Below are 21383 nucleotides of genomic sequence, written 5' to 3'. Positions count from 1 at the left end.
GATCATCACAACTACAGAGGTCTGCTATACAGATCATCACAACTGCAGAGGTCTGCTATAGGATCATCACAACTACAGAGGTCTGCTATAGGATCATCACAACTACAGAGGTCTGCTATACAGATCATCACAGCTGCAGAGGTCTGCTATACAGATCATCACAACTACAGAGGTCTGCTATACAGATCATCACAGCTGCAGAGGTCTGCTATAGGATCATCACAACTACAGAGGTCTGCTATAGGATCATCACAACTGCAGAGGTCTGCTATACGGATCATCACAACTGCAGCAGACCTACTTGATTACTGAGGAGGTTAGTTCTCCTCCAGCAGAGCAGTGCACACCGTTTTCTGTGTAGGTGGTCAGGTGATATGGTCTATATGTAGTATGAAGTCTATTAAACATGTTTGTGTAAGGCTAAGTTGTTGCTCAGGTTTTGTCCCTCTTCTCATCTTATATTTGTTAGTTTAAACCTTGGAACAGAATGATCATACTAAACCTGAATTTTCTCTATTGGTTTGTTTTTTGTAAAAGAAAATATCATATGGAATATATATTAAAATAGTTTCAAATACATATTCTGTGGTCAGTCTTTTGGGAATATCTTCATTATCGACAAAAAAGTCCTTTCTGTGGCTTAGATGGGAAGGGCAGTAGGAAAACACTCTGCCCACACACATACTAACATGAGTTTCAGTGTCAAGGTTCACTACAGCTAGACCAGCTTCTCATGTAATTGAAAGATGAAAATATACATGTAGTTCAAAATATAATATGTAGCTTTAATCCAAACAATTATATAGTAAACCTCCTTATTTGCATATGAATTATCCATTGAAAAATGAGGTGGATTTATAAAAATTTGATTAAACTTTCCATGTTGCCAAGTCAGACATGGACGGTCAACAGTGCTAATACTGGATAAAGAAGAGCATGCCTGGGAAGAAAGTTCAGATGAGGATACTCATCTGGCAGAGCACATAGGAAAGAGTTTTTAATTGTGGTGTATGCACATTCCATCTCATTGCTGGCACCAGTGCTCTGCAATCATCAGAAATCTGACAGGCAGCAATGAAGAAAATATCAAGTTTACACCTCTGAAAAGGGCTCACACAGTGTCTGCTCAGAGACAACATAGTCTGGACACTGGAGTTATCTGCTGACTTTCTTTTGGTGTATTTGGCTTATAAGAGGGCACCTTATAAACATTTATACATACACACATATTTACATCACCATACATACATGCACCATACAGTGTTCAACTAAGCACATAATTTCTAGAAAGGAATAATTTGTATATAAATTATACATACGTAAGACCCATGTCACCACTCTACACATGTCCTACAAGCACAGCCCTTACGTGGGAAGAAGTCATCTATAAAGGAGCCGCTGTGGAGAATTTAAAAGCCAATTCACAATCGGGAGATCCAGGTAGAGCTGTTGGAGCTGCCTGAGAAAGCTTCCTGTGTTTTCCAACTCAGCAGGAGCTGATGTTCATTTCCTCTAACACACTAATCTCTAGGATGATAAATTCTGTATGCAGTCCTTAATTTTTAACTCAGTAAGAAAGGTGTTAAAGATTCATCTTTAGCTGGGCATGGTGTTGAACACTTACAACTCCAGCACTTGGGAGTTAGAGCTGTGGCAGGCGTATTAATGTTTGAGGCCAGCCTCAAGTACACAGATAACCTACACTAGCAAGGGAGACCCTATATCAATAACAGATGGAAAAAGCTCAGATCATGTCTTCATACTTGCTAAGGATCTAAATGAAACTGGCAGGCTGGCAAACCTATAAACTACCTGCCCATTTCTAAACCCAGCTCTTAGAGAGAGGTGCTATTACTGCTGGGGATGTACTGGCCCGAAGAGAAAATGTGCGAAACAAGAGATGAACTCTTACAAGAGTTGGTTTTCTCTTTGGACTACCACTGCCCACTGTCACCTCTGACACATACCCCAATTTGTGTTACCTAATTCTTAAACAGTTCTCTAGAGCAGGGGATGAATAACTACCAAGTGACACAAGAACTCAGTAGTAGAACCGGCATTTACATTAAGTTTATGTTACTAATAAATAATAATAAAGCGATTAAATTCAAACGGTTACACTAGAGATTCAGTTGGTGTGCTTTCTGATTCTGGGCACACTATGTATCTGAAAGAATTAATGAAATCTTATGTAACTTCTAGCTGCCATTCATGTTGTAATATTTAGAGAACAACTACACCATAGGGTCAAGTGTCTACACTGAGACTGATTTTTATCACATTGATGGACCCCATGCTGCCTGTTATAAACGGCCTGAACTTATGACCACAGACTCTCACTTCATTTATGCAGATACTGGACAGTGAGAACACACGGCTTTCTGAATCTAGGAGCTAAGACCAAGAGCTCTTGCTCTGCTGTCAACACGGAGGTTTTGTTTTACGATAGCCAGCCATGCACTTGTCTCAGCACGCCTGGACAAGGAGGGTCCCACCAAACTGCTCCCCTTTTCCAGAAACCTCCTTCACTTCTCTTACCTGGAAAGATCACAAACAATGGGAGAAGTCTGTTGCCGTTAATCTTAGACTCTCGGCCTGACTGGATTAAGAAACCTCCACAGAATTAATGATATTTAGAAAGCATGTCTGCCAGCATGGGCATTCCTAGGGATAGACCATGGGGGCTCTGAGCTAACAGACTTGTAACATAGCTAATCAGGTCACAATCCAAAGGTGCTAACAGGAGGGAGGTAGTGACAGGTTGGAGGTAGCGACAGGTAGGGTGGGGCCTAGCTTTAGGAAGTGGGAGTTATGAGGGCTCTGGGAACTCAGTCTGCCAATAGACTTGGAGTACCAGCCTTAGGGTATGGCTTCTTGTCCATATGCATGCCTGCCAGAAGAGGGCACCAGATCTCATTCCAGATGGGTATGAGCCATCATGTGGTTGCCGGGAAATGAACTCAGGACCTCTGGAAGAATAGTCAGTACTCTTAACCTCTGAGCCATCTCTCCTGCCCCTAGTGATAAACTTCTGAGCATTGTTTTAACCATGACCTGAACACAGCTTTATCTACAATGAATCTAAAGGGCTAATAGCATTCTATAATCTGACCTTTGAAATAATGTCTCCAGAGTTGGTGATTCAAGAATAGCCCATTAGGAATATTCTGGAAAATATTTCAATGGCAGTGAACCAAAGTTGTGCTGCAAACATCATGCTAGTCCCTGTTAAGGGAAGGAAAAAGTTCTGACTAGCCAGGCATGGTGGCTCTTATTTAAAATTCCCAGCACTTGGGCTATAGAGTAAGACCATTTTAAGACAAATATAGTTTACATGATACCGTATCTACTAAATGAATCACATCGACATGATTGTCCTAATATATATGCTTCATATAGTTTTATCTAAAAACAAGACTAAAATATTACAAAAGCAAAACATATACTTGTTTTGCTTTGTGGTGCTGCAGCCAGCAGACAAGGCAGGGGCTCTGCCACTAGACCTTTGGTTTGGTTTGGGGATCTCAATGATATCCAGGCTGACCCTGACTTAGAGATTCTCTAGTCATTAACTCACTTCCTAAATGCAACCAAAGTTGATATAAAATAAGTACTAGATAGTTGCTTTATTCAAAAGTAGTTGCTCTATTTGGAATAAGTGCTCTTAAATCTATTAACAGTTATGTTTGACCAAAAAGATGTTTGAGCAATCCTGGCCTGATTTTTAAAACTTTTTACCACCTCCATCTATACACTGAAAAGCTTCAAATCACGTCAAAACAAGCATGTGCATCTTAATGATCTTATCAGTTTTTCTAATCTAATACCTACATATACAAAGAACTGCACAGCTACCACAACATATAATGGTTAAAAAAAAGATGCTTGTTAAACAGAATATTTAAAACATTAATGCTATCAAGCCAATAAAATATTCCAATCAGAAATTATAATTTCCTAATTTGATTTGAATCACTTTTCAGATAGTGCATCATTTCTGACACCATTTCTATCCAGCCATGGAAGGTTTATCATATGTCTATGTAAGTTTGCTAATTATGCTACTCCGACTTCCATCTACCCTGATGCCCTAAGGCTGGCACCCCAAGGCTATTGGCTGAACCCTTAGCTCCCACAACACGTGTCCATAGGGCTCTATCTTCTCTTGGCCCCTTCCTGCATTCTCTTTCCTCTGCATCCTGTCTCACCAGGATATGAAGAGCTCTGCACCACGACTCCCTGCCGTGATGACTCACGCTCTTTTAGTCATTTCTGTCAGTTATGGCCACAATGGCTACTACAAGGTCTCTCTACAATGGTCCACCTCAGCCACAGGACTACTCTTCATCCTCCATCCCAACCCAAAGACTGAAAATTAATGACCATCTCTGCTTACACACACATTTTCTCCTAGGAAAGCCTATATTCTGAAGGCTCAACAGCTACTGGTTTGTTAGCATCGTGGCAATCAATGCCTCAAATTTCAGATGTAGGAAAAGGTATCTTATATAATTACACTGTAGAGTCAGTTACAGATCCTGAGGCTGCCAAATGGTAACTTGTCATACCAACCTGTTCTTGTCCTGGTTCATCGGCTCTTGCTGTGGGCTCTTGTACCTGCTGCAGCATTTTCTCCAGCTCTTTTAGTAAACCTTCTGTCTCAGAGACAACTAAAGGAAATCATGAATATAGTAAGAGCTACATCTTTGATTAATTCCATCTAATTCAAAATCTTAACTACCCAGAAATAACTCTTCTAAATACTACAGGATTAAAAATAAAAAACAAATGTTCATAGTTTTAAAAATTTTAGCTTAGTTAACTTAAAAATTACAGATTTCTTTTTGGCTTTTTCTTACATACCTAGTTTCTGTTATCATATGTTTTTTATATATGACCCCCGCTTGTTGCAAAATTCTATTATGAATTTCCACGTGAAATTTTTAAAATTCTTTGAAAGGAATAGGTAATTTTCTTGATATGTATAGAGTATAAAATATCTTTGGAATATAAGAAGCTCATTAGAAGTATTTTTGTCTTATTTGGGTCCCAGGCATCAGACTCAATTATGTCTGAAAAGCAGACATCACAGCCAAGAGAAATGGACAGTTGATAGAGGGGTCAGTTTCCTTTAAAGGGTGTGGGCCCATAGGCCCACCACGTTCCTGGAAATGGCCACACACCCACCAGCATTTGAAGTGGACAACTGGATTATTAGAAAAAGACATAGTCAGGAGAGCAAGGACATGGGGAGTGTGGTGGTGAGGATGACCGAATGCCTCACCTCCATGGGTGACATTAAAACTGGTGCTTAACAGGAAAAGTCACATAGCTGAGTGGCTGGGCCCAATGCAGGCTCATCCTTCTTTTCCACTTTCCTGTGCATGGGGCCCTCCAAGGAAGAGAGTGCCTCGCTAGGGTGAGCATGCACTCCCTGTGGGTGCTTGTGGAGGTCCGACATTCTTGTCAGGAGTCATCTTCCGCTGCTCTTTTATGGTCTTCATTCATTCATTTGTGGGAGGAAGGCTCCCTCAAGTCAAACCCAGATCTCCTTGAAAGCTACTCTTACTAGCAGTTTGATGCCCACTGACATTTTTCATGGTGTCTTGGGATCCCCTTGGTCCTCATTTTGCATGACAATTAACCACTGAGCCATTGCTAGAACCCCACAAGTTCATCCAATCCTAATCCAAATATGTAAATTGCTTAGTCTGATTTGAAAGAGAAAACATTATGCTTATAAATGCCTTTTATTTTTTTGCTGTGAAATAAGTGGAAAAGGTGTTTACTGTTTTGTTGAACATACTGAGATAAAAATAATGTCTATCTTAACCACTTAAGAAAGACAGCCTAGGATAATGATAGAATTGAATCCTGATGAACAATATGCATTTGAATTCTCCACCTAAATAAACAGCATTTTTACTTGACACAGAGTCTTGCTGAAGCAAAGATCAAAGCAAATAGCACACAAGTAGCTTGCTGTTTGTAGCTTGCAGAGACAGATGAGACATCTGAGAAGCCGGTGGAAAGACAGCAAACCAGGAGGGGATGCCATGCCCCTCCACTTCCACTCTGATCCCTGCATCTGACATACCCCCTTCCATTTTCTGCCATCTTGACAGATCACCAACAGTCATACCGCCCAGCACAGCTGGAAGTTCAAGGAACGTTTAAATGTACCCAGGCGGGACCTAAGAAAGAGAATTTTAAATACTGATAAAGTACTATTTTGTTTTGTTTTGTTTTTCCAGACACAGTTTCTGTGTAACAGCCTGACTGTCCTGGAATTCTCTCTGTAGACCAGGCTGGCCTCAAACTCACAGAGATCCATGATAAAGCACTATTAATAGCAGTAATGACTGAAATCAGGGCAGTTAGGAAATGGAAAATCTTCCTGTGGCTGCTGCTACAATGAAGGAAAAATCGGTTCCCTTTTGCATTTCCACATTACAATCTGCAGCAATATGCCAGCCAGCATCTCTGCTGAAGCATCTCTGTATTCAAACAACACACACCTACACTGTGTCTGCTATGGGGCAAGAACTCAGGGAACTCAGGCTAGAACAGGAGCCTCCTCACCATGACCTCTGCCCAGCCAGCCTCAGGCTGGACCAGGATCCTCCTCACTGTGACTCTGCCCAGCCAGCCTCAGGCTGACCAGTCACAACTAGTCTTGAAACAACCTGAAAAAAAGCTTCTCCCACCTCAGGAATGAGTTCTCTGCTTCAAAGCAAAACAAACAAAAACTGCAACTGACTTGTTGGTGACCACCCCAAACCATCTGTTTTCTTTGGGAATAGCTGAAGACAACAGAATAGTCCATTCTGGCTCAGGAGTACTCAAGAGTTTGGTGGGCCTAAGAATCACCTGGGTAATTCATTTTAAAACATGGATGCACCATGTCTACTGAACTCGAACTTTCTAGAGAAATGTATGCTCCTACTGAAGCTTTTTGAATGAAATTAACATTCAATTTTAGTATATATTTTTTCATTTATATTTGTGTGTGCATGTGCACGTGCATGTATGTTCACAGGTGCACTCAAGCACACAGTGCAGATACATAAGTGCCATAGCATGCCTATAGAGGTCAGAGGACAGCCTGCAGAGGAGCTTCTCTCTTGTCTGCTTGAAGCAAGAGTCTGCACTGCATACTCTAGACTAGCCTCTGTCTCCTGCCTGCCCCTCCCTCCTCTCAGTGGCAATGCCATGACTCCTGCTGTGCACCACCTCAAGCAGCTTTCATGTGCCTTCTGGGAACTCAACTCCTGTTGCTAGGCTTGAGCCACAAGTGCTTCTGCCACTGGGGCCACCTCCACAGCTGCAGTGGGGCATCTCTTTTCTGTTACCTGTTAACTCATGGGTAACTGTGGTAATCCTCAGGCTGATCCTCCAGTTCCCCTTACACTTTTTTCCTACTTTACTTTGCGAGTCTTCGGAAACTGACATAGAAATTTAATGTCATGTTGAAAAGATAGATTTTGAGCTCCATTATAAAGAAATTTGCCAAAGATATTCACATTTCTAACACTAGGCTAAAGCACACTCAGGTTATGATGACATGTGTCACTGCCAAGTTCACTGGAATCTCTGTTTGCAACCAATCTGAAAAAGTGTCTGCACTGCCTTTTGATCAAAGGGTAGACAGAGTAATGGAGGGCTTCATCAACTGGCCAGGACTCTTAACAGCTTGACTGATGTTGATTTCTGCTTCCAGAGCTACAGGAGGCTTGCTTTTCTATATAAGTTTCCCTATATTGTAAGCTGAAATTCAAAAACAATTCTCAAGAAATGGCAGTTCCTGTAATCTACAGACTCAGTTATCAGAATTGGTCAATGATATCCTCCAAGGCTGGAGACAGAATGATGCCTTTGCTGACTGTACAACCAATCATCTCCTATCTGTGATGATTATCCTGTACTTTCTTGTTTCAATTCACTGTTAAGAGTAGAAATGGAGAAGGAGGAAAATGGGGATGGGGGAGGGAAGAAGAAAGAGTGAGAGTGAATGAGAGAGAAAGAGAAAGAGAGAGAGAGAGAAAAGAGAGAGAGAGATCCCATACATAACAGTACATCTGAGGCAGGAAGACAAACAATTGTATCATCTGAGTGTGCAAAACAATTGAGGCCGAGAACTGGGGCACAGGCTACCTCCTAGTAATGAAAGAAGAACGGGCCCCACCCTTTCTGGAAGCCACTGCTGCAGCAGCTCCCTTGCACTTTGTCCTTTGAAAGGATATTTCTCTTCCCTTTGCTCGATATCTTCTAAAGAGAAGCTACACTGAAATGACTAAATGGGCAAAGACTTGCTGGCTCTGGAGAAAATATAAGGATTGTATGTCCACAATTAAGGTGTTAGCTGTTAAATAATCCCTCTACATTTAAAGAACCTAGAAGGCCTGGTTCCTTCAGATTATACCACACTATGAAAAGATCCTCCTTGTCCTTTGGTTCTATGAGTCAAATAACACAAAACATGTCACTTGCCATGAGGCTTAATTTGAAGAAAAGAATGACTGTCTAGTGAGCAACAGGAAGTAGCCCCAGAAGGCCAGGGACCAGTGATGCACCAGCTGGAGAAGAAGAGAAGGAGACATGTGCCCTTGAAGTACAGAGGCCACTCAGCATCATAAGACAGCTCTCACAGGAGCACACTGTTCTGTCTTCCTTCCCCCTGTAATAAAAGCTCTGTGTATATCTGAGTTCTCTACGTGGGTGCTTTGGTGCTGGCATACCCTTTATATTCATGAATTGGCCCTTGAATAAATGTGATTTATTTCCCACCAGCTCTCCTTTTTGAAGAATCAGCTTTCAAGCAATCATCACTGAACATGAGACCCATAATACCATAAAGAAATGGGATATGGATGCTTGGAAAGAGATCGTTCTAAGGGCTAGCCTCTGGACCCAACTGCTGCCATCTTCATGAGGTCATCAAGCCTTTTTGTAAGAGTCTATCATGATGAAGCCTTTTGGCTGGCACTCTCTCTGGGAGGATGAGGTGGGAAGGGTCGTTGATCTTTGAGTGGCCAGGTATTTCTGTACAATGCTGCCCTAACTGCACAAGGCCTTGGGATCTCAGGCTAGAGTATTTAGGGTGGGGAAATACTGGGAGAAGCTGAGCTCTGTCCTGCAGCTATGGAAAAGCCATCAAGCTCATTCGGTGAACTGTCCAGTATGAAAGCTTTGGGGCCACCCATGCTCCTACTAGTAACACCCTCTGCACGCTCTGTAAGTAGCACAGCAAACACGTGTGTTCCCAGGATGAACCATACTTTGGAGGAGGGAGCAGCACTGCTCACATCACACCCTGCCCCAAGAGAAGGAATTTCAGCAGTAGGGAATCCACAGAAATATTGACAGAAATTAAAAAGCTTGAGAAGTTTTGTTATTCCTTGCTTGCTAGTGGGTGTTTGTTTATTTTTATTTGTTCAGACTTTTGTACAATGTGTTTTGATAAAAATTCACTGCCTCCCCCACTCCTTTCCAATCTATCCCACCTTTCTACCCACCCAACTTTGCCTCCTCCCTCTCTCTCTCTGTCTCTCTCTCTGTGTCTCTCTCTCTGTTTCTGTCTCTCTGTCTCTCTCTCTCTCTCTAACCAATTGCTGTGTACACACTTTGCTATGTGTGGCCTTCACTGGAGGGTGATGTCTACCCACCCTGGCCATACCCTTAAATAAAGCTGACTCTCCCCCACTACAGCTGTCAGTTGTTACAGCTCCTTAGCTAGGAATGTGATGTCATGACCACCCTCCCTCTGCATTCTGGATTGTGTCTGTCGAGTGCCTGCACTTGTCCTATGCATGGTGTCTCAAACTGCTGTTAAATTCATAAGTGTAACTGTAGGCAGAGTTTCTCTGTGTCCTAGCAGTCACTCCAAATAACCACAAGAGCCTTAATACAAATTATAAATGCTCAGATGATATTTCAGACTTATTAATAACTAGCTCTTAGAACTTAAATTAACTCATTTTTATTAATCTATGTCTTACCACGTGGCTTATATCTTTACCTATCCTCCAGCATGTCTTGCTTCCCCTATGTCCCCTGGTGACTCCTCTGACTCTCCTTCTTCCCATTATTCTCAGTTTGACTATCTCATATAACTTTATACTGTTGAGCTATTGGTCAGTGAGCTTGCTTATTAAACCAATCACAGTGATATATATTTACACAGTGTAAAGGAGCATTATTAACCAATGAGAATAAAACATATTCACAGTGTACAGAAGGATTATTCCACAGGTAACTGCCCAGCTTTGTCCAGTAAGCTGGATGTCCTTGTAGTCATCCAGCATTCTGGCTCTTGGGAGTTTTCTGTCCCCTCTTCCAACCATGATCCCTCAGCCTTGCATGTATGGGTGTGATATAAAGATTCTCCTTTGGGTTGGGCACTTCCACAGTCTCTTAAGGTTCTTTTTTGCAATAGGTAGTGATTATTTAGTCTCTGACACAGGGTGTCAGGTATCCTTGACTTGCCTAAAACTCCCTATGTAGCTGAGGATGTCCTTAGAGGCATGTGGCACCACATCAAGCTTATGTTGGGCTTGGAGTCTTGGGCTTCATAGTTGCTAGGTAAACATTCTACTAATGGAGTCATATTCCTAGTCCCAAGAAGTATTAAGAATGAGAAGGAATCACTGCTTGTTGAGAAAAGGCACGATGGACTGGTCTAGACGGTGATGTTCTTAATTGCTGACAATAAGATGAAGAATTAAAATGTATTAGTATTTTTACATCTTTACAGGAAAATAATGCCTGATAGTGTTAACTATCATAACTGCCATGTCTAGTGAGGTCATGTATCTTAGAGGAAAAATTACTACTATCACTTTCCTCAACCAATATAACTCCTAACTGCATTCTTATACTTATCCCTATATCCACAGATAAGCATACCTCTCACTCATCAGCAAAATGCTTCTTTTTACCACAGACTGTCTTATCTTAAAAGTGATGTCTCCCAAGACCCATACAGAATGTTTAGGATGGTCACGCTGGAGTGAAGCCTTCTGGAGCAGGAGTCCTGGGGTCAGCAGCCACACTTCCTGCTGCTGGAGTCAAATGCTACTCATAGTGCTGGTGGGGGGCGGGTGTTGAAATAACTGGGCTGTCTTGGAGGCCACCTGGCTGGCAGTTTCCACTTGGGAAGGGATCTAACAACTGTTACCTGGTTTAATTTTCTTATTGTGACAAAGTGGCTACAAAAACAACTTTCCAGAGGGTTTCAGATCCTGCTTGCTCAGCCTGGTACTTGGTAAACATTTGGAGTACTCAGCAGGGTAGAGCCCCAGAGCAGGATGAGGACTTGGAAGCTAGTACAACTATAAAGGGCACATTCTCTGGATCTACTTCCTCCAGATGTGCCCTTCTTAGTAAGTTTCCACAAGCTTCCAAACCAGCAAGACCAGCGGAGGACCAGTGCTGGAAACATTAGCTCTGGGGTCATTCTGTAACCAACCACAGCATTGTTCCAGTGGTTGTTCTCAAGAGTTTAAGCTATTCATAGGAAGAAGGAAAACTTATTAATGAGTGTGTGAGTGTGAAGGACTTGCCACTGAAGTTAACATTTTCTATGGTGCTTAGTGGAGTTTCTTCTCACACTGCTTAACCATTCTTACATCCCTGACAAACAGCCCTAGGAAGGGCTGGGTTTCTCTATGCCTTCTTCAATTCAGATCCCACTTTGCCTCCAAAATGGAAGTTGACTGTCACAGACATTTTCTGTGCTTTCACATTTATTGTACAGATATCGTTTCTACTTGTCCTGTCACAATCCCCACTGTCAAACCTTCATTCTGTCTCTGTATGGGTTGCCTAGTGCTGGGTGGAGGTGAGGCTGGGGATATGGTATAGCAGGTTCTTCTGTATTTATGTTGCTTTCATTGGTTAATCAATAAAGAAACTGCTTGGCCTGATAGGGCAGAATGTAGATAGGTGGAGCAGACAGAACTGTATTCTGGGAGGAAGAAAGCAGCAGATGGAGCCGAGCTGCCATGATGTTGCCAGGTCAGAGTCGCTGAATCTTTCCCAGTAAGCCACCACCTTGTGGTGATACACAGATTAATGGAAATGGGTTAGATCAGGATGTGAGTGTTGGCCAAGAAGAGGCTAGAGCTTATGGGCCAAGCAGTAATTTAACTAATACAATTTTTGTGTGGTTATTTTGGGGGTTAAGCTAGCTGGGTGGCAGGATGCAGCCCGCCGCTCTTCCATACTACAGATTGGCGCCCAATGTAATGGACTAAATCCACTTGAAAACCTGAGAGGGCTTAAAAAGGAGAGAGAGAGTTTAACACAGCTTTTTACTGTTTGCTGGTGACGTGCTGCAGAGAGAATTTCCTGACACAGCAGCCGTACCCCCCCCCCAAAAAAAGCTGCTCCATTTTAAAACATGGCTTCCTGGGCACTGCCACTGGTGCAAACTCCAGCTATGGAGCATTTGTGGGCCTGGGTGTTTGTGTGCCTGTTCAGGATTGGGAGGAAAGGAGGTGAGACCATGCCCGTGGCTCAGCTCTTCTTGCCTGGGCAGACAGCGAAATCAGGCTTGGGCAGGCGGGAGAGCATGGTGGATTCCTGCCACCATACAGAGATGTTTCCAGGCTGCACAGTGCTCCGAGAAGCAGATTTGGCTGTAACTCAGATAAAAAATGTTTATGTGTTGCACACTCATTCTTTGGGCTGGACTGCCGAGTGCAGCTCCTGCCTGGCGGCCCCAGAGCTGACAAAAATGGTACATCCACCATTTTAAAATTGAGCTGATAGGTCAAACAATGTTGTAATTAATATGTTCTGTGTGATTATTCAGGTCTGGGCAGTGGGAAACAAAAGAACAGTCTCCGCTGACAAGGCCCCAGGCTCTTATGAGGTCCATTCTCCCCTTTCTTTGGATTCCAATAGGTTTGGGATGGAGAGGTCTAGGTTGAAGATCACTTGCTAGAATTTTCCTCTACAGCTGTCAGTGATTTATTTTAAAACATTAAATATATGGCAACTTCAGAGAAATTTTACTTAAGAAGACAGAAACTTAAAGAAAATAGAAAAGTTTCCCATTTGACACCAAGATGACCTAATAACCTTATACTTGTATGCAAGTACAATAGCTTTTTAAAAGCCAACTACATTTCTCATTCTTGTCTTATATAATATATCCTGACTGCAGCTTCCCCTCCTAGGTCCCAGTGCCCCCACCACCCCTTTCTTCCAGATCCACTCTTCCAGTCTGTTTCTCCATAGAAAAGAGGAGGCCTCCCAGGGATATCAACCAAAGATGGAACAACAAGATACAAAAAGACCACACAAACTCTCACATCAAGGCTGGGTGTGGGAATCCAACAGGAGAAAAGGGGTCTCAATAGCAGGCAAAAGAGTCAGAGACACCCCATTCCCACTGTCAGCAACCCCACAAAAACACCAAGCCAACAACCATAACATGACCTATGTAGACTCCATGATTGTTACTTCAGTCTCTGTGAAACCCCATGAACCCTACTTAGAACAACTGTTTGAAATTATATCCAGGCAAAGAAACTAAAGCCATCCCAGGCCTTCACATACCCATGCTTTCCTTTGATAAGGCTTCATCAGAACAAACATTTTCAACAGAGCATCTTAAAGCACCATTCCTGAAAAAGATTTTGACAGATTTAGTTTCAAACAAGCAACCCCACACATAAGGGTATATATACGCACATACATATACATACATATGCATGTAAGCACATGTACATATACACACGTGTATATATTTATGCAAATGTGTGTTTCTTAATAACTGAATTCTGTGACTCTATAGGTCTCAATCTTTGGTGCTTTTTTCTGGTTGTCTCACACAGCACAATTCGGTGCAGAAAGCCACTGTGACCCCAAAAGCTACCGAGCACTGGGAAGTTAATTCAACAAGCGGTCGCACAGGCATTCTTCATGCAATTATCTCCCAAAACATGTTATGTGATTACTGTTCTCATTATGTAAAGAGGTTGAGGAACTGCAACTACAAAAAGAAATGAGAAGTTTGGCACCATAGGTAAACCACTGACCATGACAGAACCTGTTCTGTCAGATGGTAAAGTCATACTTTCCCATCACACTGTGCTCCTGACAAGTGCCAGAAAACATCTGTGCCAATGCATTGTTGCCAATCAGAAGTTCCCATGAATCAGTTCTGCAAGCCATGTCTCTTCATCTCTTAACTGAGGATATCTGCACATGTGTGTGGTGTGTGGGATGTGATTACTGTGGTGTGTAATTGAGACAACGAAATCTATGTCCATTTTCAAGAATTAATTATCTAGCCAGGCAGTGGTGGCACACGCCTTTAATCCCAGGACAGGAGGCAGAGGCAGGCGGATCTCTGTGAGTTCAAGGCCAGCTTTTCTACAGAGTGAGCTCCAGGATAGCCAGGGCTACTCAGAGAAACCCTGTCTTGAAAAACCTAAAAAAATAAAAATAAAAAAGAATTAGTTATTTAGTGGGTGGAGATACTTTTGCACAGAGATGACAACCTGAATTTGTTACCAAGACCCTGTCAGATGGGAGGAGAGAACCGATCCCTAACACTTGTCCTCTGACCTCCACATATGCTACAGATGGACATGTCCCACATACATCATACATACAAAACAAAATAAAATGAAGCAAATGTGTAAATAATTAATTTTAAAAGTGGCTTTCTTCTGCAAAGATATGGCAAGAGGAGGACTATTAGCATCAGTCTTTATCTGTAAGTGGGAATCCTAGAACACGTGGTCACATACTGAAAATCACATGCTAAGGCTAGCTCAATGAGAAACACTGAAACTTACCATCATTGAATTATCACTTTATCATGGGGATTTGACCCCGACTTGTCTTACCTATTTTAATCTTTTTTTAAAAAAAAAAAACCTTTTTACATGATAATAACCTTTAAAAGTTCTAGTTTAACGTTTTTATAGGACTATAATATTTCTTCAGCCAAGTATGGTGGGGGCAATCCCAGCATCTGGGAGGCTGAGACAGAAGGACTGTAAGCTTGAGAGTAGCCTTGGCTACATAGTGAAACCCGGTTGGAAAACCAGACCAGGTAAAAGAGAGCATAACTTCTCTGCACTTCTAACTACCAGCTTGCTAATTCTTTCAAAAAGGTTTAAGCACAAGGTTTACCCAGTGAAGAAAAAAATTAGGGAAAATGGCACACAATAATTAAATACAATTTATACATCTTAATTGTATTCTAGTATTTTAATTGCACAAAACATACCTTTTCCTCTTTCTAACCTTGGGCTTTTTCTTTTCAGTATTATTTTTGGAAACTTGCGTCTATAAAAAAACATTAAAAATGAATTAGCATATTGCTCTAGATCTACTCAATATACTAAAATGGGTATTGTGTGCTTCTAATAATTTAGCTAAAGAGAAACTCTGGCCCATACCCCTGAACAAGACCTTTCTGTCTAGCCTCCACTACATGGTCTCTGTGAAGGCATTAACCCCCCAGTCTCCAGGAATAGTAGAATAGCCAGATAAGGAGCTGCTCTTTATTCTCATATGCACCTTCAAAACCCCCATAAAAATAATAGGATCATTATTTAAAATTTTACACCTAGCTTTAAGAAAAAGCATGTAGATGTAAAGGTACATGGGTGAGAGCTGACATAGTAGTGGCCCCAACAATATGCAGCAAGGCACCCCCGGAGAAACACACTGGCTTTTTATGGCTAAGCAAAGACAAATTCTGTGCCTCTTGTGTCACAGTCAGATAAGGCCTGGATACAAACAGAATTCTTCTGACTATAAACAGAACAGGCAAGACTTTACTCGACAGAGCACAAAAGCAGGTTGCTGTATATACCTGGCCTGCCACATTAGATGGCAACAGCAGTGATTCTGAAATATAGAAAACATCCAAAACATCCAAAGTTATGTCTCTGAGAATATTAGATTTTCCAAATCAAATAATCAGCCCAAATATTCTCCTAGAATTCCAAACTAGGAGAGACAAGCAATTAATGTAAAAACTTAGATTGGATCTCATATACTACATTCACTAGTCAAGAATAACTAAAATTAAAGGCATGCACAGGAAAACTAAACCCTATTAAGCAATGTTTTCAATGTATAGTTCAGTTGTCATGAAGTCAAAGACAAGCAAAAAGAATGTATAATCCTAGAAATCAAAAGTGTCTGTTCTTGGAGCACTGGCAAACAGCTGCAATAGATGACTTACCAACAGCAGTGCCCAGGAAAGTAGCATCAATTAAATTACACCCCAAACAAGTGTGACTCAAGTGGGAAGCTGGGTCTGTGCTGTCTGAAGCTACTGAAATAGTTGAATAGAGAGAACTTAGGAATTGTTTGTTTTTTTTTTTATCAGTTATTGATTTCCCTCATTATCAGAAAATCATTAAAACTTTCAAAATAAAAGGGAATTTTAAGACTACAATTCAGTCGGGTGGTGGTGATGCATGCCTTTAATGCCAGCACTCAGGAGGCAGAGGCAGGCGGATCTCTGTGGGTTCAAGGCTAGCCTGGTCTACGAGAGCAAGTTCCAGGACAGGTTCCAAAGCTACAGAAAAATCCTGTCTTGAAAAAAAAAAAAAAGAAAAGAAAAAAATATATAATTTTTCTTAAAAAGCTACTAAAGAATATGCTGCAAAGATTTAACCTAAAAACAAGAATGAAAATGACTGAAGATAAACAAATTACTAAACATGAAATACATCTAAATAAACTCAAGACCCATGTAGGCTCAAGCCAGACAGACCCCAGCATGAAGAAGGAAAGTGCAAGAAGTCCCCATGCTGCATGAAGAGCTACTGGTAATCAGTGGAAGGTCACACAACCACGGACACACACAGTACCAACTTGATGGGTTTAACAAAATCCCACAGTGACAAAAGTGAGGATAAAAATTGCATGAGCAAAGAAGGAGGAGTGGATTTGGGAGGAGCTGGGGAAGGGGTGAAGATGATCAAAACACATCCTACAGAATTCTCAAAGGACTAATCAAAACAGAGAAAATAAATAAATGAACCATGATCCCCTCTCCTCCCTGTAGTGATAAGAGCGGCGAGGCTGCGTCCCTGGCACCCGGCCGCCCGCATGGCTAGCTTATGCCCCGAAATAATTACACGGAAACTGTTATTCTTTTAAACACTGCCTGGCCTCTTATTGGCTAGCTCTTACATATTAATTTAACCCATTTCTAATACTCTGTGTAGCCCACGAGCTGGCTTACCAGAGAAGATCTTAACCTGCATCTGTCTGGAGTGGGAGAATCATGGCGACTCCTTGACTCAGCTTCTTTCTCCCAGCATTCTCTTCTGTTTACTCCACCCACCTAAGTGTTGGCCTATCAAGGAGCCTAGGCAGTTTCTTTATTAATAAGAAATCACTCCCACATCACCTCCCAAAGCCTAACTGAGGCTGGATAGAGCGCTCAAAACTAGAACTTTTATAGCAGACACAAGACCTGAGTTAGATTTCTAGTACCGAGATTTTTTTTAAAGACTAATTGTAAAGAAGTGAAAAAGAAGAAAGATTCATAGTCCAAGATAACAAAATGGAAGAGGGAAACAAATCAGACCAGGGTAGAAAGTAAATAAATGATACTGAATTATTCATAAAATAGAGGTATAATTAGGACATGTGTGGCCAACAGAAGAATTCTAAAAATAGTGATACAGGAGTTCAGAAAAGTAATTGAAGATTAATATGCTTGCACATAAGGATAGCCCTCCAAAGAAGAGGGCTGTGTTGTATAACATCTAGACTAGTTGGAAGCAAAAAAGGAAAATTTAAAAAACATGCAATATAATAGAACCTAGAAAGAGAGGCAGAGAAGAAAAAAGGGAAAAAAGCATTGTAAACAGAAAACACAAATTAGATATTATCCAGTTACATTTATAAGAAGTAATTCAAATAGATTCAATCTCTTAGACTGGTTTAAAGCAAAGCAGTACAATTTAAGCTAAGGGACTCTAAGACATAACAGCATGACCATCAAGGTGCCAAGTGCTTTTCTGTACAAAAATCAATAATGAAAACTTCAAACGGTAAATGTGAGGGGTATAAAACAGTCAAAACACTCTTATAGAAGAAGAGCCAATTTGATCACACACTCCGATTTCAAAACTTAAGACAAGATTTGATAATTCAGGACAATATGGTTTCAGCATAAGAACAGAAGACATGACCAGTGGAATGTAGTTAGGCGTTCAGAAATGAAGTCCTATATTAGTAGTCAACTAATTTTCAGCAATCAGGCTAATGAGTATGTAAGAAAAACAGTTCCTTCTGCAAATAGAACTAGTACAGCTGAGTAACCACATACAAAACAATAAAGTTCAACCCATATCACATCATATATAAAATTAGTTTAAAAAGGATTAAAGGTTTAAATGTAAGAGACACCACTTTCAAATGTCTTGGAAGAAAATATAGAAGTAAATCTTTATAACTTTGGTGTCTTTGTTAGTTTTTTACTGTTGTGAAGAAACACCAGGACCAAGAAAACTTATAAAAGAAAGCATTTAATTGGGGGCTTGCTTAGTTTTAGAGGCTTAGAGTCCATGATCATCATGGCAGAAAACAAGGCAGCAGGTAGGCAGACATGGTGCTGGAGCAGTAGCTGAGAGCTTAGATCTGATCCACAAGCATTAGGAAGAGAAAGAATAAACTGGGAAGGGCTTAGGTGTCTGAAACCGCAAACTCCTCCCTCCAGTGACATACCACTTATTACAGGGCCACACCTCCTGATGCTTCCCAAACAGTCCCACAAACTATGGACCAAGTAATCAAATGTATGAGCTCTAGGGGCCATCCTCATTCAAACCACCAACTGAATTCAGTTGGTGGTGTCTTATATGTAATATTAAAAGCATAAACAACAAAAGAAGTGATAAATAGGATAATATCAAGGTTAATGATTTCTGTGGTTTTAAAGGACACCACCAAGAGAGAAAACAGCTCATAAAAGTAGAAAAGATATTTTCAAATTATTTATATAATAATCAAACAATAAGAAAACAAGTCAATTAAATGTATACAACATTTCAATGGACATTTGTTTTAGGAAATACAGGAATGGCCAGTAAGCACATGAAGAGCTGGTTAATAACATCAGTCATCAGAGACATTAAAATCACAATGAAATACCACTCCATGTGCAGTGGAATAGCTGGAAAGAGAGACCTACCAAACGCTGACAAGTCTGTGGTGAAAGATGAAAAAGTAGCTGGCTGGGAGTTGTGGAGGTGTGCAGCAACTGTGGACCAGTTTAAAACTTCCTCAAAACCTCATGAATAAAGTTACCCTGTAACCTAGCAGTTCCACTCAGGAAAAATAAAGGCATTCATCTAAGCAAGAGCTTACATATATGTTTCTAGTGCCATTATTAACAAGGTAGAAACAGTCCAAATGTCCAACAGATGAGAAAGGTGTGGCATGCTAGTGCCTTCCTTTGCTCATGACTTGTTTCTGAAGTTCCACAGTAACTAGTCTGAGACTATTACATAGAAAATTCTAGACATGACTTATAAGTTGGTATAACTTTTATTACATCAGGTTGCTTTGGTTTTTCTATCTTTTTATGTTCTTACTCATTTCTTCTGTGACAAATTTATAAATTAAACTTTATCACAGGTATGTGGGCATAGGAGAAAAAGATAGCTACACTGAGTTCTCAACTATCTAGAACTTTGATGTGGGAGTGATTTATTATTAATAAAGAAACTGCCTAGGCCCATTTGATGGGCCAACCGTTAGGTAAGCGGAGTAAACAGAACAGAATGCTGGGAGAAAGAAACTTAGTCGAGGAGTCGCCATGATTCTCCCATTCCAGACAGACGCAGGTTAAGATCTTCTCTGGTAAGCCACCTCATGGGCTACACAGATTATTAGGAATGGGTTAAATTAATATGTAAGAGCTAGCCAATAAGAGGCTGAAAGTAGCCGGGCCAGGCAGTGTTTAAAAGAATACAGTTTCTGTGTAATTATTTTGGGGCATAAGCTAGCCATGCGGGCGGCCGGGTGCCGGGGACGCAGCCCCACCGCTCCTATCACTACAGAGTGGTGCCCAGACATGATGGGCTAAATCCACTTAAAAACCTGAGAAGGCTTAAAAATAAAGGAGAGGGAGTTTAACACAGATTTTTTTCTGTTTGTTGGTGGCGTGCTGTAGAGAGATTTCCTGATTCGGCAACAGCAGCAGAAAAAAAAGCTGCGTCATTTTAAAGTGCAGCTTCCTGGGACTGTGCCACCAGTGCAAACTCTGGCTTTAAAGCATTTCAATGGCTTTTATGGGACTGGATGTTTCTGTTCCCACTTGGGATCGGAGGAAAATGCTCTGAGACCGTGCCGATGGCTCAGCGCTCCCCGCCTGCTCCTGGACAGAAGGCAGAATTAGGCTTAGGCAGGCAGAAGAGCATGGCGGATTCCTGCCGCCATACAGAGACGCGTTTTCAGACTGCGCAGTGCTCTGCGTGTCAAATTTGGCTGTAACTTGGATGAAAAGAGTTTCTGTGCTGCACACTCAGTCTCAGAATTAAACTGCTGATTGCAGCTCCAATGTGGACTGCTGTGTGCCTGGAACTGTGAGTGGTTCAGGGGACCAAATGGCTCTGAGGCAGGAGTGGCTGCTCCATGCTGAACTGTGCTGACCTCAGGCAGGGACTACCGTAATTGCCATAATAACAGCGCAGTTAAGGTTTAGACTGGGCAGGACACAGGCAGTACCGTATTACCTGTACATGGTGCAACTTAAGTTTTTAAGAAGCGCTTAACATTTTAAAAAATGCTCCTGGATAGTAAAAAAATTACAGATTCACAATAAAACAGATTCAGACACTGTTGGATGAATGTACGTAGGCTTGGGAGAGAGAAGAAAAAGAATATAAAGAATAAAGTTAATGTCCTTAAAAAAAAGGGTAAAGTCTTTAAAGAAACAGAGTACAGATAGTTAAGAGATTAAAAGAAATAAACAAAAATAAGCCACATAAAAATGGAAAATTCACAGAGAGTCTGGATTATGTACATTGTTTTCTTTAAAATTTTTGACTGTGAAGGAGCTAAGTACAGAGAGACATTTCATTATATGGGCTGCTAAGCTGAACCTGCACATATGTTCTAAAGGTATCTTGACTTCAAAATTTGGGTCTAAGGATATGATGCTTTGGAAAGGAGTTTCTTCTTTTTTTTTCACAGAGGACCAGACCCTGTGGATTTCTTCTATTCCAATATGGTATGATAGACCTCGCCCTCCTGAAAGGTTGCTATGAACACCCTCAAAAAATTACTTTGCTCAACTGCCGACTGAGATGAACCTAGCAGACAGGTTATCCCATAAAAGACCTGAATAACAGCGCCCCCATTCAGCAGGAAGCAGTTTGGAGAGAAAA

The 21383-nt window shown here is 41.2% G+C and overlaps 1 protein-coding gene across 1 annotated transcript in view; it reads right to left on the bottom strand.

The window, feature by feature from the left end:
* Zcwpw2 (zinc finger CW-type and PWWP domain containing 2) overlaps positions 1-21383 on the bottom strand; it is a 117894-nt gene that overhangs the window by 10399 nt on the left and 86112 nt on the right. The window contains exons 7-9 of the mRNA XM_050141746.1: positions 15248-15306; positions 13564-13631; positions 4573-4670 (exon numbers count right to left, since the gene is read on the bottom strand). Coding sequence (XP_049997703.1) covers positions 4573-4670; positions 13564-13631; positions 15248-15306 — 225 coding nt within the window. The remainder of the gene's footprint in view (positions 1-4572; positions 4671-13563; positions 13632-15247; positions 15307-21383) is intronic.

This window comes from Alexandromys fortis, unplaced genomic scaffold, assembly GCF_014885135.2.
Source record: "Alexandromys fortis isolate MF-2015 unplaced genomic scaffold, M_Fortis_MF-2015_v1.1 scaffold_44, whole genome shotgun sequence".
NCBI classification, from domain to species: Eukaryota; Metazoa; Chordata; class Mammalia; order Rodentia; family Cricetidae; genus Alexandromys; species Alexandromys fortis.
This window is presented reverse-complemented; position numbering and strand designations above follow the sequence as displayed.